This window comes from Mixophyes fleayi, chromosome 7, assembly GCF_038048845.1.
Source record: "Mixophyes fleayi isolate aMixFle1 chromosome 7, aMixFle1.hap1, whole genome shotgun sequence".
Classification (NCBI taxonomy): domain Eukaryota; kingdom Metazoa; phylum Chordata; class Amphibia; order Anura; family Limnodynastidae; genus Mixophyes; species Mixophyes fleayi.
Genome location: NC_134408.1, coordinates 18893485 through 18920065, shown reverse-complemented (window position 1 = coordinate 18920065; position 26581 = coordinate 18893485). Strand labels below are relative to the sequence as shown.

Sequence of the window (26581 nt, the reverse complement as noted above, 5' to 3'; positions counted from 1 at the left end):
ATCAGACATGATCAAATGCCGCCACAAGATTCAGAATAAATGAGTTTTAGAAAAGGTAATTGCATTATTATTTTCTCTCTATTTACTTAATTAAAGTCTACCGAATGGCCTGCCCGTAACAAACATATGAGTGCAGCTTCTCAACACACAAATCCATTAAAAAACACTTTTAGTCCATTTATTATTAATTATGTAAATATTGGACTAGTGTTTAGGATGTCAGGGTGAGTATTGTCAAATTAACTAGAATTAGAGTCCAGGCAGATTCTATTTAATGATATATTTCCTACCCAGTGATACATTCCAGGGAGCAGCTTACTTGCCTACATTTTTTTTTTAATCCCCTACGGGATTGTGGAGGGGAGCGGGGTGCCGCCAATTGCGTTATTTTGACAACATTATGCTTCACATCAAATTGCGTCATGGGCAGCACAGTGGCTCAGTGGTTAGCACTTCTGCCTCACAGCGCTGGGGTCATGAGTTCAATTCCCGACCATGGCCTTATCTGTGTGGAGTTTGTATGTTCTCCTCGTGTTTGTGTGGGTTTCCTCCGGGTGCTCCGGTTTCCTCCCACATCTCCACCACTTGCGGATTTGGGGAATGTCCTTCTGTCCCGGGAGTCTGGGAGACCTACCGAGAATTTGGGAGTTTCCAGGATTCCGGATACACTTCGGGGGATGTGGCACACCCCAGCGTGACTTAGCCACCACCCCATTGTATCGTGCCCATGACCCCTTTTCTTGGTGGAACACGCACAACATCCCTCTTTGAAAAGTTACAATGTTGTGATGTATTCCAGTTATAGTAGATTCTGTTTCCCATGATGCTCAGCTGTTTCTGGGCAGCGGATGGACTCAGGGGATGTAGTGCAGCACAAGACCAGCATGTTAAGAAAAAGTGTCACGTACAGTGGAGGCAGCCATTTTGTGGGTTGAATCATGAGAATGTTGCCTATCCGTTGGCATCACTGAGGCATGAATTACCTTGTTCCTCATTTCCCACGTGTCATTTATCTTGTAGTACGTACGTTTATATGGGAGAAATAAAAGTATTGTTAGTGCTTGTAAAAACCTGCACTTATAATGGTCTAATCACTACTGTGCATTAAACTCCAAATTTATTGTATTTATTATGCTAGCCAATTCATTCTGAGTCATTTTCATCATATATAACGCCTACAGCTTGTTGACGTTCAGTACCAGGATCATTAATAACCCATGCAGCTACAGAACTTCACAATTACAGAGAGGGAATAATATGTGTTTCATAAAATTATTGACATATTTTGTCTGTCTTTGTGTTGGGTAAACAAGGATATTTCCATGTGTAATAGCTTTATTAAATATGTATTCATTTGATAACGCCATGCAAGTGTTTGGCCATAACTGTGGCATCACAGTTGAACAGGGTTAGGGAGAGTTTTAAGCTACCCCCTTGGAGATGACATGCAAATTAGCAACTGCAGTGACTTCTGGGAAATGTCTTCGCAAAGCAGCCCTTTACCATGTAAATAGCATTCACCTGACGTGGGTATAGTAACAGCCTTTTTGTTGATGAAATTGTTCCACTCTCCATAACTTGTTTTAAATTTATCTTTTCTGTTTGTGTTACTTCTATCATGTGTTTTATATCATCTTTCTTCTTTTCCAGACATAAAAGAACCATTCCCATGTTTGTTCCAGAATCATCGTCTAGACTTCAGAAGTTCACAAGGTAAATGATGACTCTAATCCTCTTCCCTCCCTCCCCCCCCAGTCTTATTTACAGTGGGCCCGAGTCATTAAGGAGAGCAAAGCATAAAAAAGGAGTAACTTTGCAGCTGGGCAATACCATGTTGCATTGGAGGGGAGGGAGGGGGGGGTGGTAAATTTAAAATGTGGGGACAGATTTATAGTTGGGATAGGGGCATGTTCTGGATCAACTTTAAACTTCAGTGTAAAAGTAACGCTGTCAAGTATTTCTGTGCTACATAAAAAAACAGACAGTATTTAACTTATGTGCAAAACAGAATACTAATTTACACCCCTTGCATTGTAACATGGTTTTGTCCAGGAGACTGAAATAAGAAGTTTCTCAAGATAAGATCCTTAATGAATCAGGCCCTGTGTGTTTATCACCGGGAAGAGACACTCGCTAATGGATGTTCTATTAAATCTAGGAAAAGGTCTCTCTACCTCTGTCCGACATCCATTCACTCACCGGTAAACCATTTTAATGCTCTCCTGAGGAAGATCTCCTATTGCTGAATAATTCATCGTCTTTATACGCACATATAATTGCCTTATGCGATCGTTATATACTACGTTCAGTCTTATCTGATAACATCTACAAGTAATGTGCTGTGTCGTTGCTACAACATTTGTACAATTTAAAAGAAAGTTATATAGATATTATAATGATATATTCTGTTGTTGGTGGATCCATATTAGTGTTTAATCCATATCTGGGACTTGTAGTTTCACAACACCTGGGGGGAGTTCAATTCCCCCCAGAATAGCGCCGTGATAAATGTACTACCGGTAATACGTTTTCTGCTCGCAGCTCAGGGATCCGTGAGTAAACAGCTGGCATTGAAATTACTGTATTAACGGTAATTACGCTCACTATTACCATAATATCGGTGATAGTGCGCATGGCTGTGTTACTTTCGTCAGTAATGCGTCCAGTTGAATTCCCCCCCCCTGGATAGCCATAGGTCGACTAGACCTGACCTATAGCAGCTTGTTTTCATTATTCTGCCTTGCATTGAGTCACCAAAGCTATTTTCTGATTGGTTGCTATCAAAGCTAGTTGATGATTGGGTGCATGTATGGTGCTAGTTTGTACTTGGTACATATGAGTAAATAAGCACTGCTACATTTTTTTTATACAATACTTTTTTCCCTTGTTTGGGGTTATCAGTTGCCAGAAAGCGATCATAGATGTTGTTTTTGGGATGGGCACGATTTGGCGACAATAAAAACGTTGACATGGTCATTATGCCGCCATGGCTAAAATGCCGATGGTCACAATGTGGACATAATGCCTAATGCATTCGATATAAAGCTGCAGTGCCACGTTCCCTCTCCCTCCCAGACAGCTTAAGCCGCCAGTGGTACTAAACACGAATGCGAGATTTCCCCCGCTTGAGCTAACAAAATCGGGGGGCCAAAAAGTGTGGAGTCCTCTCGATGTTACTGAATGTCGACGTTTTCATTGTCACTATTTCAACTACATCCCATTAATTTTCACTCATTTTAACGATCTTGTAGTGTCAGGAGTCTGATTTATATTCTGAGCACTTGACAATCTTCTATCCTGGTTATGGTAAAAGCAGCTGTTCCCTTACACTTCTGCCTGCTGTATCAACTCCCTTATTGATTGTCATTTCATTCGTTATATTCCTAGTGTAATTCCAGACTAAGGGAACTCAGAACCTTGGAAGCTTGCAATTATTGTCGCTGTAGGTAACTAATAAGGGATTTTTTCAAGTATTTCACTGTCCTCTATATTCCAACTAATGCAGTATCGCCCTCTATTCCTGAGCTATTTTGTTAAATAATACAACCTAATATATGATTATAATAATCCCTTTAAATATGTTCGGTCTCAGTAAACCCAGTACATATGTCAGATGTGTAGTTTCTATGCTCTTACACTCACATCTTTATTCTGGTTTTAAGTTGCTCTGAACATCTCTTTCCACAATAACCGTCATTACCTGAATCCTGGTGTGAAAATAAAGCCATTTCTTTCTGGAAATACATTTACCGGAGAAGGTCTGTCAGCGCTGTTGATTGGGTCATTGGGAACATAACTGCGCCAAGAGGTCATTAAACTACTGAGACCTGTTTTTACCGAAGTCTTATAACTGGCGGGCTGTAAAAACCAGTGTGATGAACCAGTGGGATCTCGTACTGCACGTCGCCATTTACCGTCACCTGAGCTGTACCGCACAGCTTCACTACGCTGTTACAGGGAAACCGAATGGGCAAAACAACACCCCCCACTACGGTGCAGATTTATTTCCAACCTGCCAGTATAGAGGTTAGACGTGGCATACCCTGTAACTTCCACAGAACACCGCTGTGCGTACCAGTGATATCCCAGGGCCTCGTTAAAACCCGAAAGGGCGCAGTTTATTATTCATGAGCAGTTCTGCTTAAAGAGGCATTTTCTCATTGTAGATGGTAAGAATGTTCTATATTTCTTCTGACAGTTCTAGGTTACAACTATTAGTGAATATTTGATATTTCAACAGTTTCATAAGCAAGAAAAATTCACTCCTTCATTTGGGATGATGTTCCTGGTGAGGTTATAATGTCTCAGTGATGTCACGTTCCTGGTGAGTTTATAGTGTCTCAGTGATGTCACTGGTTCCTGGTGAGGTTATAGTGTCTCAGTGATGTCACGTTCCTGGTGAGTTTATAGTGTCTCAGTGATGTCACTGGTTCCTGGTGAGGTTATAATGTCTCAGTGATGTCACGTTCCTGGTGAGTTTATAGTGTCTCAGTGATGTCACTGGTTCCTGGTGAGGTTATAATGTCTCAGTGATGTCACGTTCCTGGTGAGTTTATAGTGTCTCAGTGATGTCACTGGTTCCTGGTGAGGTTATAGTGTCTCAGTGATGTCACTGGTTCCTGGTGAGGTTATAATGTCTCAGTGATGTCACTGGTTCCTGGTGAGTTTATAGTGTCTCAGTGATGTCACTGGTTCCTGGTGAGGTTATAATGTCTCAGTGATGTCACTGGTTCCTGGTGAGGTTATAGTGTCTCAATGATGTCACTGGTTCCTGGTGAGGTTATAGTGTCTCAGTGATGTCACTGGTTCCTGGTGAGTTTATAGTGTCTCAGTGATGTCACTGGTTCCTGGTGAGTTTATAGTGTCTCAGTGATGTCACTGGTTCCTGGTGAGGTTATAATGTCTCAGTGATGTCACTGGTTCCTGGTGAGTTTATAGTGTCTCAGTGATATCACTGGTTTCTGGTGAGTTTATAGTGTCTCAGTGATGTCACTGGTTCCTGGTGAGTTTATAGTGTCTCAGTGATGTCACTGGTTCCTGGTGAGGTTATAGTGTCTCAGTGATGTCACTGGTTCCTGGTGAGTTTATAATGTCTCAGTGATGTCACTGGTTCCTGGTGAGTTTATAGTGTCTCAGTGATGTCACTGGTTCCTGGTGAGGTTATAATGTCTCAGTGATGTCACTGGTTCCTGGTGAGTTTATAGTGTCTCAGTGATGTCACTGGTTCCTGGTGAGGTTATAATGTCTCAGTGATGTCACTGGTTCCTGGTGAGGTTATAGTGTCTCAGTGATGTCACTGGTTCCTGGTGAGGTTATAATGTCTCAGTGATGTCACTGGTTCCTGGTGAGTTTATAGTGTCTCAGTGATGTCACTGGTTCCTGGTGAGGTTATAGTGTCTCAGTGATGTCACTGGTTTCTGGTGAATTTATAGTGTCTCAGTGATGTCACTGGTTCCTGGTGAATTTATAGTGCCTCAGTGATGTCACTGGTTCCTGGTGAGGTTATAATGTCTCAGTGATGTCACTGGTTCCTGGTGAGGTTATAATGTCTCAGTGATGTCACTGGTTCCTGGTGAATTTATAGTGTCTCAGTGATGTCACTGGTTTCTGGTGAGTTTATAGTGCCTCAGTGATGTCACTGGTTCCTGGTGAGGTTATAATGTATCAGTGATGTCACTGGTTCCTGGTGAGTTTATAGTGTCTCAGTGATATCACTGGTTTCTGGTGAGTTTATAGTGTCTCAGTGATGTCACTGGTTCCTGGTGAGTTTATAGTGTCTCAGTGATGTCACTGGTTCCTGGTGAGGTTATAGTGTCTCAGTGATGTCACTGGTTCCTGGTGAGGTTATAGTGTCTCAGTGATGTCACTGGTTCCTGGTGAGTTTATAATGTCTCAGTGATGTCACTGGTTCCTGGTGAGTTTATAGTGTCTCAGTGATGTCGCTGGTTCCTGGTGAGGTTATAATGTCTCAGTGATGTCACTGGTTCCTGGTGAGTTTATAGTGTCTCAGTGATGTCACTGGTTCCTGGTGAGTTTATAGTTTCTTAGTGATGTCACTGGTTCCTGGTGAGTTTATAGTGTCTCAGTGATGTCACTGGTTCCTGGTGAGTTTATAGTGTCTCAGTGATATCACTGGTTCCTGGTGAGGTTATAGTGTCTCAGTGATGTCACTGGTTCCTGATTGATTGGATTTTTTTTTTTGAAAAACATTCCTCAGTGTACCTGATTTACTAGCACTGCTCTGAAGAGGTAAGTGTATACTCTTTTTATATTATTATTATTATAATTATTATTATTATTTTACTTTGCTGTTAGTTGAAAAATAGGGACATTTCAAGGGATAAAATTTTCCTGGGACAAATGTCTAAAACCTGGTTTTCCCCTTGATTGTAGGGACAATTGTCAACTATACAAATAGTACAGAGAACTAATCTCACCCTACAGTGTCCCCAATTCAGCGGCAGACTACCCCTAAATAAAAGACGGCTTTGAGAAATTAAATATCCAGGCACGGGGGTGTGTATACTGTGGCCTGCAAGTCTTATGTCTCTGTCATCTTCAAATAGTCCACCCATTACTATCACACAGAGAGAAAAGGCTGCAGCCGTATAGTGCATCAGCACTGACTGCCCAACAAAATGAATGTCTGTACTACAGAAAGTCACCTTAGAATACTGACATCAAGAAGAATGAACGGGAGACTTTATTCTATATTTTATGATGAATGATTATTGTGCATGCTGCTGCTGCTGGTGAATCAATCAGACATTGATATTCTCTTTCTTAAGAGTAATTACAGATCATGTGTAGCACCTTATATACAGTGCATTTGTCACAGACAAGCAAGCTGTTTAAAATTTCCACCTTCAGCCAATTTTATTCGCTTCTTGCAATCCTGCAACTTTTACGAATAACTTTGTTTTAATGCAGCAATCCCAGATAGAATATTTGTTTTTTCTTCATTAAAGAGATACCTTTTAAGCATGCATCTGATAGTATTTTTTTTTTCTTAGCTATCCTGCTACAAATCATAGTCTCTGCTACACAGACCCAGGCTGACATTTCAGTCATGTGATGGAAGAGTGTGTGGGGGGGGGGGAGGGGGGGTGTCACAGTGCAGACAGAGCTCGGACTGGTGTTCCAAAGCCTCTCTGCTCTCTACATCATCTGTTATGTGACTGTGGTTGCCATAGTAGTCAGAATCATTTATAGCAGCCTGAAAAAAAGTCAAAGTGAAATTGATATATACCAACAATATTTTCGCATTCCACCTGGATTTATGTTAAAAAAAAAAAATATAGATTTTTTTTTTCATGAGATTGTTGCTTTAACCTTCTGGCCACTATTTTCTTTCATCGTTGCGTTTTGTTCTGGGTAAATTAACTTATATTTCCAAGTGAATAATATCTGGCTGGCATCAGCCTCCATTGTATTCTTCCAGCGCAGTGAGAGTAAGTGAGTACTTCTTCCCTACACTTTTGGGATAACAGTGCCTGAAGCATTTCTCATTGTATTTGTATGAAGCTGTTCTGACCTAATCATTTCATGTTACAATCAGCTGACTCAGCAGCAGTGTCTAACTGAGTCTGTTACTGTGTAGTTCTGTTATTGTTGTTTAACGCTGCATCAGATACAACCCACAGGACATAAGTTATTTCAGAAATTCATTTTGTTTTCTTGCTTCTTCCCCCATTCTTAGCTGCCTTCTCTTTCCTTTCCTGGTAGCTCTGCATACTGTATGTGGCATTCTGTGCAGGGGACAGATTCAGAAAACTTCCTGATAGTCTAAAAAGAAAGAGATCCCAGTTCTTTCCTTAGCAGCTGCCACTCTGGGTATTGCATTTGTTGCTCTTAGGTTTTTATTTATTTATTTATTACAACGTTTGTCAATTTCACCCACAGATTTTATGGGTGTGGGTATGCTCTTATGGGCTCCGTCCCCGAAAGATCTAGGGGGGGGGGGGGGGGCTGTGTGGCCCTGAGATTCCGGCACCCTTCAATCCATCATCTGCTTTTGTTTCTGGGGGTTGGGCCAGTTGTCGAGCCCTGAGTGAAACTTTGGTGGATCCCAGGGGCTAAAGGGAGCTCCCTAGACTTGCGGCGTAAGAGGTCTGAAGACCCTTGCCCCCTACGGGATCTTTTGATTCTGAGGGTCGGGGACTAGGGCACTTCCTCTATAGAGATTCCTGGCCATGGACCCAAAATTTCGATGTTTTGATCTCTGAGCCACTTAGTTATCACTTTTGCCTTATGGCAAGGTGCTCCATCATGCTGGAAAAGGCATTGTTCATCACCAATCTGTTCTTGGGTTGAGAGAAGTTGCTCTTGGAGGATTTTTTGGTACCATTCTTTATTCATGGCGGTGTTCTTTGGCAAAATTGTGAAAACCCACAAATTCTGACAAACTCCAAGCATTGATTAGACAAGAATGGGCGGCCATCAGGCAGTATGTGGCCCAGAAGTTGATTGACATCATGCCAGGGTGAATTGCAGAGGTCTTCAAAAAGAAGGGTCAACACTGCAAATATTGACTCTTTGCATAAACTTAATGTAATTGTCAATAAAAGCCTTTGACACTTATGAAATACTTGTAATATTACTTCAGTATAACATAGCAACATCTGACAAACAGCTCTAAAAACACTGACGCAGCAAACTATGTGAAAACCAATACTTGTGTCATTCTCAAAACTTCTGGCCATGACTGTATAGCAGGGGTTGTCAACTCCACAAGTAACCTCAACTGGTCCTGTTTTCAGGATTTCCCTAATCATTCACAGGCTGATTTGATTTGAGTGCTTCAGTAATTATAGCACCGTGGAAATCCTCAAAACATGATGTTTAGTGCAGGCCTAGACAGCCTGTAGCTGTCCAGGTGTGGTGAAACTACAAGTCCCAGCATACCTTGCCAGCTATTGACTGTCTATTGGTTGGCAGAGCATGCTGGGACAACACCTGGAGAGCCACCGGTCGGCCAGGCCTGTTTTAGAGGTATTTGATGACTAAAGTTTAAAAAAAAACCTGCCGTGTACCACTGTAGCCTACAGTGTTCTGTAACACACACCAACTAGAGGTACTGAGAGCTACTAAAATAAATGGGGGTCATTTACATGTGTCTTCCACAATTCCTAGGTGCAGGACTTTTTTCTGTACATTCAGGATTTGTGTGCTTTGTAGCTTGCTGTGACACGTGTTCATCTTACTGCCTTCTATGTAGTGTTTACTTTATGTCAGAATTTACCCTAGAGAAGAGGTTTGTTTGTGTTGTTAGTTTTTTCTGCGTACCCTTCCATCTAGGGAACACTTGTGTTTAAAAATGTGAAATATCCTCTGGTGTTCGTCATATGTTATATATAAGAGCTCAACGCTGAATAGAGCTGGATTATACAAGTGGCTGCAGTATAGTCAGGTCTGTTCTCCTCACGCTTGTCATGTAAGTGTTTACTGCTTAATGTACAGAGGCTGCCGGCTTGGTGTGGTTCATAGGTTATTATCCCTTCAGTTATACCATTCATTTTAGAACTGTTTAATTTTAGGACATGTTTGTAAAACGGGGTCCTTGGATTAGCTGGAATAAGCCTACGGCCGCTTTTATCGTAATCAAGACTGTATATTTTTTGTGATTAAACATAATGGGGGGAATTCAATTTCCCCCGAATTTGCTCGGCGTTAAAACTATTACCGTTATTTCTGTAGTATTAACCCAGCTTTCTGCGAGCAAAAAGCCTGCATTAAAATTACCGTGATAATGGTAATAATGCGCAGGCCGCGTTACTTTTACACGTAATGCGGCCAATTGAATTTCCCCCAATGGTCCTGATTCATTAAGGAACGTAAATGCCGATATGTGCCGTATTTTGCGTGAAAATTGCTCTGCACATGCCCAGAAACTGACTATACACCAGTGAATGCAAGTGCTGCAATTCATCTTCAAACAGACATCCCACAGCCTACGTTTAGTAGGATGTATCGAGGTAGGGAAGGGCCGTATGCACGTAGGGGATGTACAGTAAGGGCAAGCCAAGGTCAAGCGCGTGCACATTCATCCGATACAAGCTCTGGGCACCTCCGCGGTACGTGATTTTTAGCCGTGTCACTTGCACCAGCTACAGGTCAGGTGTAAGTGCCGAGTGATAGTGATGACTTGTACACTTGGTAGATCATGTAGTCTCTGCACCAGTCTCACAATACATTCCAAAACGTCCTAGCACACAACACTTCATGTTGTTTATAAAAAAAAAAGTCCCAATCGTGTATTAAAAATGGTATTTTATTGTTTATTAAAATATACGTTAATATTGCCGTGTTGTGAGTCCACATATGGTTCATGGGTATCATCTGATAGATGGTAGGTCCCTCTGATACCTCCCACAGGGATCTCCCCTAAGTGCTCTTCTCCAACTAAAATCTGAAAATGACCATATTCAGTATATAACCGTGAAATTAATATTTGATATAAGATTTATACTGCCTGGGTATGTATATTTACCTAATCAATACTGAGAACTGGTTATCTGTAACTGCGGAAAAAATATTTAAGGTTTCCACCTTCTGGGTGCATTTGATCCAATTATTTTGTAGCTCGCTGTCTCTTGTCCTGTCAGCTCGCTTGTACAACCGGCAAATGGGTCAGCTCTCCAACGCTGCCGGATGTTTGTTAACAATTCAGCTGTGGCCACAGCTAATAAACTTTCCATTATAGCGAACTTTCAATTAAGGATAGCACCAAAAGATGTATCCCCACAGAACTATTGATCCAATCCTGTTAGCAGTTCAAATTTGTGTTATAAGGTAAAACAAAATTGCCCAACGCATTTCGTCTTACATTTAGTATGTTCTCAAGTAGGACGAAACGCGTTGGTGTATTTGTTTCACCTTATAACACAGATTTTAAGTACTATCAAATATAAGCGAGTGTAAACGTTTATTGAGATCTGGTTGCACTTGAATATAGGCGTACGTGCGTGCAGGTTGTTGTCTGAGGTTTAAAAGAAATAGAAATTGCGTTCACTTTGCGTTCCTTGATTAATCAGGCCCCATAACACTACTTGTGATTAAGTTTATATAATGAATGTCTTTTTAGAAAAGAATGGCATAATTATGCCTGTGTAAACCACTGCCCTTCACAATTAACACTGGTTGGCAGAGAAAACGTCCTTGCACTGGCGTATACGATATTTGAGTCTCCTTGCTCTCCCATAAGCAATTCACAGGCGATTGCTGTCCAGTGAAATTCATTGTTATTCTACTAGTCTGCCACTAGGGTGCGCCTGCAGACATTGTATGCATAAGCTGCTGATATCCGACTACAGCATAATGAAGTCTCTAGACACCTGTATTAGACTATATTATTTTATGGCCTGTATAAACATTGATTGAGGCACAGTTTTATTGAAAATATAATATATTAAAAGCACTTTTTTTGTTTTAGTTTTATTCTTGCAAAGTAAGTGGTCTCTAAGCTGTCTTTTTTAGATTAACATTCCTGTTGTATGTGACCTGCCTATAGTGTGTCCGAAACCATGTAGTGAAATAAAGCCTTGTGTCATTCATCTGCAGCTCACATTGATTTAAACCTGTTCCAACTCATATTGTCTTCACTGTGCATGATATAATAATAATAATTTTAATTACCTCTAACACACAAAAAACTTAGGGGATGATATTGTAGCTTCAGTCTAGGTTACGAATACCCCAAGGCGGTCCTCAGATAGACTCAACGGGTACTTCAGCCTGTTAAATATGATTGAAGATAATGTTTTAGTAAAATCAGGTTTTATATTTTTGGGGCAGCATGGTGGCTCAGTGGTTAGCACTTCTGCCTCGCAGCATTGGGGTCATGAGATCGCTTCCCGACCATGGCCTTATCAGTGTGGAGTTTGTATGTTCTCCCCGTGGGTTTCCTCCGGGTGCTCCGGTTTCCCCCCACACTCTAAAAATATACTGGTAGGTTAATTGGCTGCTATCAAATTGACCCTAGTCTGTCTGTGTGTGTGTCTGTATGTGTGTGTGTGTCTGTGTGTGTTAGGGAATTTAGACTGTAAGCACTACAGAATTAGTGGCACTATATAAATAGCTGCTGCTGATGGTGGCTGAATCTCCATATACTCACATTATTATTATTAGGGCACTTAGTACAAACTAACACGCTTTTGGGGAGTATTGGGGGGTACAGGGTTACACAGGGGTACATGTGAATGCCCCAGAGAGGCTGAGAAATCCTGTTCTACAATAAAGGTCATGGAATAGGTTAGAGGTTACAAGTTTGCACACTACCGCATTCCCAGCTGACGGAATTGCTGCATATAGTATTCTAATACTTGTAGAACCCCTATATAGTATTGCTGTAATTGCAGATAAAGTCAAAGTAAACTGCTATTCTGTGGTTATTATGAGTCCGGAGAGCTGGTATTTGGACTGTGTGGGAGGGCTCGGTAAAGGGCGGTCAGTAATCCCGCAGAGAAATCTCTTGTCCTCAGACCTGAGTGAGAGGGGTAGAGGAATGAGAATATCCACTGCATATGTCTGTAGTTGTGTATTAATCATGACCGCAATGCACAGCAAGCGTTGACCAACCTGCACCTAACGTGTGTTCGTGGTAACAATGTCCGGGAAGTTATTATTAAATAGAGACATTTCAGTTTGAAAATCTAAAATTAGTAATACTAGAGCAGAAGACTACTTTTCATGTCTTGTTATTGACACTTTTTACCATTCCTAAGAAACTCATGTGCCACTCCTTCCCCTTCTCTTCTGTTTTTGTGATAATGTCATGTATATAATGCAAATTAGTTGTTGTGGGGGCTGTTCTGCTGGCTGATATTCTCATGTGATCTTTCAGAGCTAATCAAGAGCCACTTCTGTAAACGGCAGGCTTCCTTGAAAGCCTGCTCCTTTCAGTACATGAAGCGTTCATACTCTCGTTAATTCCCATTAATGTGTTGAAATCTGTGTGTGAAATCGCCTATTCCCTTCAGGCTTGTAAATGTGTCTTTAGAAGAAACCATACAACTGTATCAATTGTTTAGCAATATTTATTATTATAATGAGCTTTTCACAAAGAAGAGAGCAGATGTTTCCTATGAATCATCTTGTGCTCGTCCCTATGTCAGCAGTTTTGAAGTGAACGGGGATAGAATTTTTTTTAGCCAATCAGAACATCAGAATTATCAGAGCAGCAGGAGATGAGGGAGTTGATCATGTGGGAGGCAGTGACCCCTCCGCTCCTGTGTCTACATGTGACAGGGGCAGTATCATGATAGGAGGCAGGACTTAAAGCAAGTAGGAAACCACAGACTGAGAGTTATATACTGGAATGAGCAGGATCCTCCAACAGCACAGAGTAGCTATGTGAGTCTTCTCTCATACAGAAGCAGGATGATTGTGGGGTCAGTCTTGCCTCCTTGGAATGAAGTTCATACACCAAAACTTATTTCAACTTTTTAGCTCCCACCTTACTGCCACTCAGTCAATACACAGAATTGTTCTTCCATTCCCTTTAATTATTCCACCAGCAGCCACACTGTTCCATTCAAGTCTGGATAATGTTTAATATATGCAGAATATTCTTTGCCATACTTGCCTGAAGCTAAAGACTGGTGGCAAGTAAAGGGGGGTGGGGGCGTGCTGTGGCGATTGGCATCACTTAACCCTGGCATTGCAAAGCCGCAATAGTGTGATCATGCGAGGGAGGACCGAAAAAACGAGATTTGAAGCATCATCGAGGCCCCCTACCTCACTAGGAAGTGGGCAGGATGCGGGAGAATTGCCTGCTCTCCCGGATGTCCAGGAGACCTACCTGGAATCCGGGAGTCTCCTGGACATTCGGGAGAATAGGCAAATAAGCTTTGTGCCCATTTGTTTTGCTCTAAAGATGGTAGTGAAAGTACATGAATATTTTTCATACCTTACAAGAAAATACAACTGCAGGAAAATCATTGTGGATGAAATCTGCAGCTTCTAAGTACTATTGTCATCTAATAGTGTATGATACGGGGTAATATTTATGTATTTATGGGATTATATGGGACTGATTAAAAAAAAAAGTTTACAAAAACACGTACAAATCCTGGCATTGAATGTACATGAAGTCAGCAGCAAGTGCTAACAGATAGATGGTAAAAGAGTGTATTACAAAGTGCGTCACGTTTATGGAAATGCATCTTTCTTCCCAGTTAAGACTTTCTGGGCTAGATTTACTAAACTGCGGGTTTGCAAAAGTGGAGATGTTACCTATAGCAACCAATCAGATTCTAGCTGTCATTTTGTAGAATGCACTAAATAAATGAAAGCTAGAATCTGATTGGTTGCTATAGGCAACATCTCCATGTGAATATTCTGTGCTTTTCGGTCATACATGTATATGATTGGTCACGGCTGCTTAGATCCATTACCCTGGGATCCGAAACATGCACCGATCACGCCAAAGCTGTCTCGCACGCAGAGGCAACGCAAATAAACACGTCTGACATAAGGAAAATACGCAGATGACAGCAGGCAAAACTTTCTTTAATACCCCTTCCCCCCTCCCTACTCATTTTCTGTGATTGTCTTCTTGCAAAATGTGCAGCATTGAAGCCAAAATTAACAGCTGAGGATTTGGGGTGATGCTACAATTGTCTCCCTTCTTAACAAGCAGCTGATCGAGGCTATTTTGACTGTGAAAGGAAATTGCTAAGCGTTTCGCACTTTGAAAAGCGTTTAGAAAACAAATCTGTGTCTGCAAAGTTATCATTAGTATCATTTTACTTGTCTTCTAGTCCACTAAGATTGAGCATTACTGGTAATAACCATCAGGTTTTCAGATACTTTCTTTACATTTTCAGCTTCCAGCAGTGATAAATCCGATTTCTATTTTTTTTTATCACCAACAGGTCAGTATAGCCATGTCTCCATTACATAGGACTAATGCTGATAATGTATTCTGGTATTATACAAATGCTGCTCAATACAGGGTCAGGGACAGTCATCCTGTTACTAGGGTTTCTCAAACCACTTCGGCACTGGAGCACAAACGTTTTTCGCTCATCAGTAGAACAGAGCACATCACTCACTGCTTTGTGCTGTTGGAGGACCCTGCTCATCCCACTTAACTCCCCACCTCACGGCCCTGTCACATGTACCCTGCTCTTTACCAAGGTCACTGCCTCACCCATCAGATCACTCAACTCTTGCTGCTGTCATCGTTCTGTTAATCTGATTGGTTACAAGTTCTATCCCCGCTAGCTTCAAAACCAATCACATCCCAGGCAAGCAGTAGCTGAAGATTAAACACAAAATAGTTGCACAGACCTCATGGTGCGTTTAACGAACGTCCTTGAAATGTTCAGTTTGCTATGTACTACCAATGCTATACTAAGGCTTTCTCCTCCTGAGCGTTTCTGTACAGTGTTTCTGAGGTCTCTTCTAGGGCAATAATCAATGTCTTTATAACATCTATGTCCTCTGGTGCAATAAAGTAAATAGAAAGCTAGTAAATGTGTGCATGCAATCTCCTTGAAGAAAAATGTAGCATTATGCGGGCAAGAGTATTGCGGTGTTTTCTGTTCACTTTGGCATAAAATAATAACAGAAAAGCACCCTCTAACTTGCATAAAGGCACCCTAACTGTTATGGCCACCAGTGCGTCATAAACTTGTAGACCTATAGCAGTCGCCTTTCCCGTAGAGACTGGTTTTGCTCACAGGTACTCGGATGCCCCCAGTTCTTACACTCAGTGTAGTACAAGTTTATGGTCACACAGCAGCACTCAGGAGTGGGAGGTAATACACGGAGTAGGGACAGGCCAGAGGTCTGCGGACTGGAACAGAGATGGTAATGTCTGACTGGCCTCACAGAGCACAGCCGGAGACGTCAGATACAAGCAGGGTCACAGGCAACAATGCAAATCTGGTAACAAGCCGAAGGTCAAGGCAACTAGCGATGGTTCAGAGTCCAGGTACAGGGAGAAGGTCAGGGCAACTAGCAATGGTTCAGAGTCCAGGTAACAGGCAGAAGGTCAGGGCAACTAGCGATGGTTCAGAGTCCAGGTACAGGCAGAAGGTCAGGGCAACTAGCGATGGTTCAGAGTCCCGTTAACAGGCAGAAGGTCAGGGCAACTAGCGATGGTTCAGAGTCTGTGGTGAACAGGGAGAAGGTCAGGGCAACAAGCGATGGTTCAGAGTCCAGGTACAGGCAGAAGGTCAGGGCAACTAGCGATGGTTCAGAGTCCGTGGTGAACAGGCAGAAGGTCAGGGCAACAAGCGATGGTTCAGAGTCCAGGTACAGGCAGAAGGTCAGGGCAACTAGCGATGGTTCAGAGTCCGTGGTGAACAGGCAGAAGGTCAGGGCAACAAGCGATGGTTCAGTGTCCAGGTACAGGCAGAAGGTCATACACAGAAAAGCAATCAAAGGTTAATCACCAAACACGGCACAGAAGCAGGTAAGCAAACTGGGTATCGGAACGCTATAACCGGCAGTGAGGCTCAGTCCTCACTGCCTTAAATAGTACTGGGGGCCAATGAATACCCAGGTTGCCAGCTGCCATAATCAGTCAGGTGGCTGTAATCTGAGACCCACTCAGCCATGGAAGGCTGAGCTTATACAGCCCTTCGCGCGCGCCCCCGGCTGTTTGACAGCTGGCCTGGCGCGGCGGCAGGGAGCACCAGGCGTCCCGGTTGTTGACTAGGGAACTGGGACGAGGAAGCCAGAAGTGACGCCCCAGTCGTCATGGTGACGGCCGGGACGCCTGCAGAAGAGAGAGGCGAGCCGCGGCGGCCAGTACTAGAGCCGCGGCGGCCAGTACTAGAGCCGCGGCTCGTGACACGAACACTAATTTTTATTGATTCTTTCTAATGGAAATATTTACAGATGACTGCATAAGAATATGTGTAACTAAGGTGTAGACTGTCATTACCTTTCTCTCTCTTTCTTATAATCCTATTATTTATTTGCCGTTGTATATGATATCATTGGATGGTGAGGCATGACTTAAAGGGTCATTGCACTCAAAAATGTAAAAAAGCAAACAAGATGATTTTGCTTAATTAAAATAATGGCGTTGGTAACATCCACCTTAACTTACTGGAATAGTTTTTGGAGATTTGAAATTGGTCTTGTGCCCTAAATCTGCTCTTGAAGACTCGGAATTGTAAATTGTAAATAAACTGACACTTTTCGGCAACATCTATAACCATAGGAACCAGTGGCGGATCCAGGGGGGGGGGCGATCGCCCCCCCTAGCAGACACTTGCTGCCGACGGCTGCACAGTATGTGCAGGTTCGTCCAGCCATGACAGGCAGGGACAGTGTGCTGCCCGGCTGCTCTGACTACAATCAGAGCAGCCGGGCAGCACACTGTCCCTGCCTGTCACGGCTGGACGGACCTGCACAAAGTGTGCAGCCGTCAGCAGCCTAAGATGTTAGAAAGGGGCGGGGCCTAAATCGCCCCCCCTATCTTGCCCCGGGTACAGCATTTTTCTAGATCCACCCCTGATAAGAACAGTCATTTCAGTACACAGTTTATGTTCTTAAAGGTTGTGGTACCCGGTTTATTAATTTTAATTAAGGAGTTAACCTTTAACTTAAAACCTGCTCCTAGAAGAACACTGTGAGTGTCTGTTTGTAAACAAAAAGATCTCGTCCCTTGTGTCATACAAACCTTACAACGTCAAAACCTCTAAACCTTTTTGCCCAGGAGTACGACTGGGATTTGGCTCTAGGTCCAATAGAGGAATGCTGAATCAATAATTGTTTCATGAATTATTTTACTATTATCTGCAAGGAAAGTATTGTTGTTATTAATACATCGCTGGTATGTAGTGAGTTACTTGCTTTAAATAGTATAATAACGATTATCATTTACTATAATAGTTTAAAGTACACAACTGTGTTCAAATAGAGGACTCGCCAGTGTTTTGTGTTCCAACCCATAGAGTAAGAACCCCTCGGTGGTTTTGCGTGGGCTTCTAGAGAGCGGTCTTTTGCCATCACCAATAGACAGATTGCCGAGATTACTGTTTAATGTTTTCATATCGAGATGGAGTTCATTGAACATCGTTGTTTATTGGTAAGAGTTTGTTCCTTATTGTATATTTGCCAGAGAGGATGCTACCACAACGCTCACATACACCTTCCATGAGATCTGTCAACACGTGTAAGGACTTGATCTCCACCAGGAGCTAAGGACTTGATCTCCACCAGAAGCTCCGAACCTTATCTGTACCACATGCTCACTTATGCTTGTCATTGCTAAAGTATAAGCCAACTTTTGTTGGTGATTGTGGCTTCCGTGGTCCTCCCGCAATGCCTCACTGACACGGTTTTCGACTGAGTCTGTGCGACATACCGTGGTGAACCGGCATAGAGCAGCTCCAGGAAAGAGCAATCCGGTGGTAATGCAGCTTTAAATAAATCGGTGTTGGTCACTTAAAAATACATCTGCTCATCAACAAAAATATGTCTCATTCTATAGCAGTCTACGACAAAGTCCAAAGGGGTTCCAGTTGGTTTGCTTGTAGATCAGGAGACAATGTAAAGACTAATTGCACCCAGCAAGTTAAATGTAAATGCAAAGTATTATTTACCCGGGTTTTGGCGACACATCCGATAATAAGGTGCGCTGTCTTTCCTGCCTGTATGATAGAAACCCACCTGGCAGGAGCTAGGAGAGCAGCCATCGGGGCACTATCCTCTCTCTGAGGCAGGTCTTTATCATACAGGCAGGGTGTAGTCCATCAAAAATACTACAGGCAGGAGGGTGTCCAATATACCGCGATGTTTGGGAACTCCAGGTAAGTAATATTTTGCTTTTATGTATAACTTATCGAGTTTTCATTTAAAGTTAAATATTACCATGATTGGGTAACTATGCGTTGGACCAGGGATGGGTAAAGGACACCCGTTTAAAGTCTCCTTCATCATTGACAGCATCATGCTCTTCCCAGTCCCCATGCTCGCTGTCTTGGTGTGGTCCTTGGCTCTGTCACCTTTACTCCAAACATTCAAGGCTAATTTTCCCTTCACGCCGCTCCATATCTGCTGCACCCCTCTGTAACTCCCAACACTGGTCCCTCCATACTCTCCACAATCCAATTCCAGCCCACATCTTTAAAGCATTCACCAACACCTCCTCTCTGATTACCACTTCTTACTCCAAGACCTCTCTTGTGCTGGAACCTCGTACTCTACCTGATCTCCTCAAACCTTCATTTTTTTAAGAGCTTTCTCAAAACCCAACTCTTCACTATAGCCTGTCCTACTCCCACCTGATACTAATCCCTCTGGGTACAACCATCAATGGTCCAATCTACACTCTGTGCCTCTACATTATAAACTCTCATGAGAGCCCTTTGTCTAACGTCTGTGCCTTCTTCTTCAACCTCACATACAGTGCAGTGTTCTATTTTTATGTATTATGTTGTGTTTATGTAACCCACTGTCCAGTACAGACAATGGTGATGAGGATAATTAGATATATATTGCCACAAAAACCAAAGTGTAATTACATCTCTCTAGAGCGGAGCCCTCTTTCCTAGTGTTTTCCTTACGTAAGTGTGTAATTTTGTGGGTTCTATTTATGTAAATTTGTTATTTGGATTTATATAATTTTCTGTACTTATGTAATTTTCTGATTTGTCTGCATGCTCTAACCCTTCTCTCTACGTCGCTGCGGAACCCTTGTGGCGACTTATAAATAAAAGAAGATAATAATAATGATTAAAACAGTTGTAATTGGAAAAAAAAGCAGGAAATCCCAGATGACTAAATAGTTACATTTTGCACTTCTCAGGCAGCCTTTTATCTCCCGTATAAGATGTGTTTTGTACGTGACAGAGGATGATTGCAGGGTGGCGTGGCACATTCTAGTAGGGCACCGTGTGTCAGGACTGTGCTGAAAGCATAAATCAGTCCCTCTAGCTCTCTGACCAACGCTGTTATTTTCTCCACTTTGTTTAGAATTCGCATTCAGAATTTGAAATCGGCCTTGATTTTCATTACCTGCCTTTGTTTGCTTTTGTAACTTTCGGACAACATGTTCCCCCATTGTCTTGGTGATAGCGACAGGTTAGCAGTACGCCCACACATTCACCTGGTTCACGCTGTCCAACCAATCAGAATGTCATTATCCTGCCAGCCTCTGTCTTCTACAACAAATGCAAAATAACCTTATTGACATGGTAGCTGGGGATGTTATCTCTTAGTTTGATAAATACAGGGACAAGTTGGTCCGATAGCAAAAGACAGTATCATATACACAAACAAGAAATTTATTTTAAAGTTAACCTACAAGTTCCATGCTGCTTTTTGTTCTTTTAATAAGAGATCCGCGTGATTTCTCTGTTTGACTATGTTTAAAAAGAGATGGATTTTTTCTTTTTTATCGCTCATCACAGAACTGCATTGTGGGTAAGGCTACTGACCCTTTTAAATCTAAGCCTGATGAATCCTTCGCTCATTTGCATACAATTAAGGCCAGGATCAGTCTGTTACAGGGATGGAGTGTGTGTGTAAGGGAGCACTTGTGTTTAGACATATCTCCCAACATGCAAGGGAATATAGGGAATGGGGCGTGGTAAAGTCACAGAGGGGGGCGTGGCCACATCCCCAGAATGCTGCTTAGCGCTGTAAAGAGCTCGGCTGCCCATTAGATATCTCCCACCCAACATTCCCACCCATTGGACAGGTGTGTCTCCAGGCGAGACAGCGGGACAGAGCCGTATATTCGGGACTGTTCCGCTGAAGTTGGGAGGTAAGATTTAGAACTTGGGTCGGTAACCCCCGGCACGTGTGCCTGACGTGGCACGCTGACCACTTCTGTCTGGCACGCCGGGCTCCTCAGCTGTCAATCTAAAGAAGCCAAAGATGCCCATTTTGGCCATCTTCAGCCAAAAAGGGCATGTTCGGTTGTAGTGAAGAAGACGTTCGTGGAAGCGCCGACTCCAAAGGTAAGTATGAGGCGCATTATGATTTGGGGGTACAACTGTGTGGCATATTTTGAATTGGGGGACAACTGTGGTACATTTTGAATTGGGGGTAACTGTGTGGCATACTTTGATTTGGAGGGCAACTGTGTGACATACTTTGAATTGGGGGCACAACTATTTGGCATAATATGGATTGGGGTGATTTATGTGTGGCATAAAATTAATTGGGAGTATTGCTGTGGCATAACATGAACGTTTATTTGTTGGTCCCATTACTATTAATATTATCATGATATTAGCGTGATAAAATAAGAAATAATTAAATATATATATTTATACACACACACAGTGGCCGAAGTGAGAATTTAGTAGTGGCGGTATGGAAAATGTAAGGGGATGAAATTTTATAGTCTTACAATCAAAGCAGTAGAAGAATTGGCGGTATGACTTACCACCGTATACAGAACACTTCGATATATATATATATATATATATATATATATATACATATACAGACAGACAGACAGACAGACACACCTGACACACCTGGGCTTGAAGACATTTTTGCTGGCGCACTGATAGAGAAAGGTTGTCAACCCTGGTTTAGAAGATACAGATGGTCAATGGAATTTTTCATGATAAAAAAAAGCACTGGGGTCATGAGTTCAATTCCCGACCATGGCCTTATCCGTGTGGAGTTTGTATGTTCTCCCCGTGTTTGCGTGGGTTTCCTCCGGGTGCTCCGGTTTTGTCCCACACTCCAAAAACATACTAGTAGGTTAATTGGCTGCTAACAAATTGACCCTGTGTCTGTCTGTAACTGGCTCTGTCTGTGTGTGTGTGTCTGTGTGTATATTAGGGAATTTAGACTGTAAGCTCCAATGGGACAGGGACTGATGTGAATGAGTTCTCTGTACAGCGCTGCGGAATCAGTGGCGCTATATAAATAAATGGTGATGCTGATAATACCACAACTAATTCTATCATAAGCGTCTCCTGCAATAAGCTGACACAGCCACGTCCCCTCCTGGACATCACCGCATTCTGCGCTCTTTATTGGTGTGGATCCCTGGGACACACACAGAGGAATAAGTAGTTGTCACTTATATTGTGACCAGTGGTAGAGCTGCAGCCTTTGCAGGGGGTGTGGCGGCTAGGAGAGCCCAGAGGTTAGGGGAGCGCGGTAATGCGGGCCCACCCTCCTAAGGCCGCCTCGCTGCATCCTGTGTTGGACCAGTGCACGAGCAGTGAAGCCGACCCCCGCACATACTCAGGAGGCATCTCACAAACCCTGATGTGCAGAATGGACCCAGGAGGCCAGGAACAGGTTTTGCCCATGTAGGTGGCCAAATTGGATGAGACCCAGATGCTTGGCGCTTTTCCAGCATCACTTAAAAACCTACAGCTCATTGTCTCATGAAAGCTGCAGCTTCTGCTGCAGTGATGGAAACATCTCATCTGATCATGTATCTGCTGTGATCACAGACACTTTGAAGCTCCTCAGGATGCCCTAACAAGCCCGTAAATAACTCTTAAATAATGCGTGTTTTATACAATTTGGGAATAAAAAATGACATTTATTTCAATTACTTTGAGTTCTATTTAAATGCAATTAAATACCTACAAAACTACTTTGTAATTAATTAAACATCATTCTTGCGGTTCCTACGTATTCATTTGAAAGTAATTAACTAGTTATAGTTACTGATTATATCCTTTTTAAAATCTCAGCATTTGCTTAGTGTTGTGATGACTTACCTCAAACTACACTGATGTGCATGCCGATAGGAAAGAGAGAATTGCTTTATTTTATTACGTGCTAATGTCACATCCAGCTCTGTCCTCACTAACACATCACTCATCTCCTGATATACTCTGTGCTGCTGGGGGACCCTGCCCCTTCCACTATATAACTCTGTCTGTGGCTTCCTGCTGCCTCCATTCCCCTCCTCACATCATGTCACTGCCCCTGTCACATGCAGCCCTGTCCTCAATGACACATCACTCATCTCCTGATATACTCTGTGCTGCTGAGGACCCTGCTCCTTCCACTATATAACTCTCAGCCTGTGGCTTCCTGCTGCCTCCATTCCCCTCCTCACATCCTGACACTGTCCCTGTCACAATCAGCCCTGTCCTTTCATAATTATTATTATTATTATTACCATTTATTTATAGGGCGCCACATGAGGTCCACAGCCAGGGGTGCATCTAGACTTTTCTTTTAGGGAGGGTGGTTTATAGATTAATCCTGACGCCTCCCCAATGGGGCAGGGACTGATGTGAGTGAGTTCTCTGTGCAGCGCTGTGGAATTAGTGGCGCTATATAAATAGATGATGATGATGATAGCTTTATTTTTACACAGAAATTTAATGTTGATCTAGGACATGCCCTACCCCAACTATAAATCTGTCCCCACATTTTAAATTTACCTTCCTCTCCAATGCAATATGGTTTTTCCTAGATGCAAAGTTACTCCTGTTTTATTTGGCTTTGCTCTCCTTACTGACTCAGAGAGGTCAAATTAATTTATTTTTCTAATGAAACAGCTTTTCTATTTAACAGTAAAATAGTACTAGACTAGACAACGATTGTTTTCAAAATGTTCCCTTCTTCTAAAACCTTTCCTTATAAAAAAAAATGTTTAATTAAATTGGATTTATCTTCGCCTCTGTCCTGAGTGGATGAGGAATAAGGTCATTTTCAAACTCTAATAAGGTTATTTTCTTCTATAAATACAGTGTAAAAGGTGGACCGTCCAGTAAAAAAAAAAAAACACTGTTTAAACTGTGTAAATGAATTTCCTTTTAAGATTAAGGGTTAAATGAGAAATAATTAAAGTGTTCTGATGCACCAGGAGCAGACAGTACATTGCCGATTATCACAGGTCGCTTTGGTAATAAGACAGGCAATTGATGTCCGTTTTAATCAAACAAACAGGGCAGTTGAGCAATGAACCTTTCACGTCCAATTTCCCCCTCTCCATTATACATTACAATCCATCCATCGATTTACTGCCTTATTGTCACATCCTCCTCTCAGCACAAGGTTAATTTCAAGTGCTATATTTTAGTCTACGTGGGCTGGTTTTTATTGAACAATTTCACAGGGAAATCCTTGACATTTCTTCCTGCCAACTTACAAATTCTAACAAATGAAACCACAGCATGAAAGGCTACGATGGCCGACGGGTTGTGTCTTTAAGAATATTTTATCTTTTTCCAAGTGGCTTTCCCGAAATGGGAATATTTTAGGCAAATCCGTGACTGAACTAAATCATTTTATGTGTGCTTCACCAAGATGGATAATAGTTTATAGTGTTAAACAGTACCGTGTTTTGAGTTTAATCCTGCAGAGCTTTTTATTCTACTGAAATGATTGTAGGAGTTCCCAAACGTAAGATTATCTGCGAGTTGACTTGGGAAGATTAGTAAGAACAGCGCAGCAAGGCTTTCATTGTTGTTTCTAAGCCGTTAAATTAGTCCATTAGCACTAGAGATGCTCTCTGATCCCCGTGAACTGGGTTTGGTTTTGGTTTTGGATCTGGATTTGCGTAGTGTTTTGGTTTTGGTAAAACCGCCCTTGTGGGTTTTGAGATATTGAATATGAACCAAGTGGCAAAATTTTCAGCATGACTGGGGCTGTTGTTCAGAAGATGACCACACCCAAGGGCCAATAGCAGCATCTTCCCTCCACATTACCCAGCGTAGCAGTATCTGGGCAATCGCAGTATAAGTAGCACAAAGCAGTTTCTGTTTCTCCCAGGAGCGTTGCTGTTATGTGTAGTGATGTCATCTCATCCTGCATAACTAATAAGAATGTTTACTCCATGAGCAATGTACAAGGTGTAAAAAGTAGCAAAATAGGCACATACATTAACATTGTGCATATAATTCAAACTTGTTGCAAATAGCACAAATGACATATCAAAAGGACCTTACTGTCATATTGTTTACTCCTCCAAGGTGACGGGCTGGTTATATCCTGACAGTTTGTGGGTTGGAGGTAAATACCTCCCAACATTTGGCAATCTGGCATCGGGAAAGGGGGTGTGACCACATCACACCCCCAGGGGTGTACCTAGTGCATTTGCAGTGCTAGACTGCCCCGCACTCTCCTCCCCTCCAAATACCATTATTGCTGTGCGCACTAGTGCGCGCTGCACCCGATCACCCCCGCTCTGCCATGCAGAGCAGCAGTGAACAGACAGTACCTCCCAAACTTTCTACCCGAGGGAAAAAGCTATCCTGATCGGGAGACGGCACAGAGCCCTCAAATCAGGACTGTGCCGCCTACATCAGGACGTTTGGAGGTATGAGCGTAGGACGGTCGGAGGTATGAGCGTAGGACGGTCGGAGGTATGAGCGTAGGACGGTCGGAGGTATGAGCGTAGGACGGTCGGAGGTATGAGCGTAGGACGGTCGGAGGTATGAGCGTAGGACGGTCGGAGGTATGAGCGTATGACGGTCGGAGGTATGAGCGTAGGGCGGTCGGAGGTATGAGCGTAGGACGGTCGGAGGTATGAGGGTAGACGGTCGGAGGTATGAGCGTAGGACGGTCGGAGGTATGAGCGTAGGACGGTCGGAGGTATGAGCGTAGGACGGTCGGAGGTATGAGCGTAGGGCGGTCGGGGGTATGAGCGTAGGACGGTCGGGGGTATGAGCGTAGGACGGTCGGGGGTATGAGCGTAGGACGGTCGGGGGTATGAGCGTAGGAAGGTCGGGGGTATGAGCGTAGGAAGGTCGGGGGTATGAGCGTAGGACGGTCGGGGGTATGAGCGTAGGACGGTCGGGGGTATGAGCGTAGGAAGGTCGGGGGTATGAGCGTAGGAAGGTCGGGGGTATGAGCGTATGACGGTCGGGGGTATGAGCGTATGACGGTCGGGGGTATGAGCGTAGGGCGGTCGGAGGTATGAGGGTAGACGGTCGGAGGTATGAGCGTAGGACGGTCGGAGGTATGAGCGTAGGACGGTCGGAGGTATGAGCGTAGGGCGGTCGGGGGTATGAGCGTAGGACGGTCGGGGGTATGAGCGTAGGACGGTCGGGGGTATGAGCGTAGGAAGGTCGGGGGTATGAGCGTAGGAAGGTCGGGGGTATGAGCGTAGGACGGTCGGGGGTATGAGCGTAGGACGGTCGGGGGTATGAGCGTAGGAAGGTCGGGGGTATGAGCGTAGGAAGGTCGGGGGTATGAGCGTAGGAAGGTCGGGGGTATGAGCGTAGGAAGGTCGGGGGTATGAGCGTAGGACGGTCGGGGGTATGAGCGTAGGAAGGTCGGGGGTATGAGCGTAGGACGGTCGGAGGTATGAGCGTAGATCATTTAGTGGTTTGAAGAAATCAATCCAAATTTTTTTTCTAAAGCTTTAATAACTGTGTGACAAATAGACAAAGGATTTCAGATTACTTCTAGGTTGCAGCACGTATGAGTAAGCATCAGGTGCATTTTTGCATGGACGTAACATTCACATTTTTAGGTTCAGCTCCATGTCGGAGGACTAGCCGTCTGTGGATCTGCTTTTAATATTGCAACCTCTTTGAATTGTCAATTTATTCACAATCCTTAATGGAAATCCTTACAACTCAGGCCATTCCTGACAGCCTCCTGCTGCCGTGTTATCATAGCTGCATGGTTTTCCTTTGTAAAGTGCTAAGGGTATACCCAGCCCTAGCACAAATCATCG

General features: G+C 43.2%; 1 protein-coding gene across 1 annotated transcript in view; it reads left to right on the top strand.

Moving 5' to 3' along the window:
• The window catches only part of B9D1 (B9 domain containing 1), a 58379-nt gene that overhangs the window by 15281 nt on the left and 16517 nt on the right, over positions 1 to 26581 (top strand). Inside the window, exon 5 of the mRNA XM_075179257.1 lies at positions 1651 to 1713. Within this exon, the coding sequence (XP_075035358.1) occupies positions 1651 to 1713 (63 nt within the window). The remainder of the gene's footprint in view (positions 1 to 1650; positions 1714 to 26581) is intronic.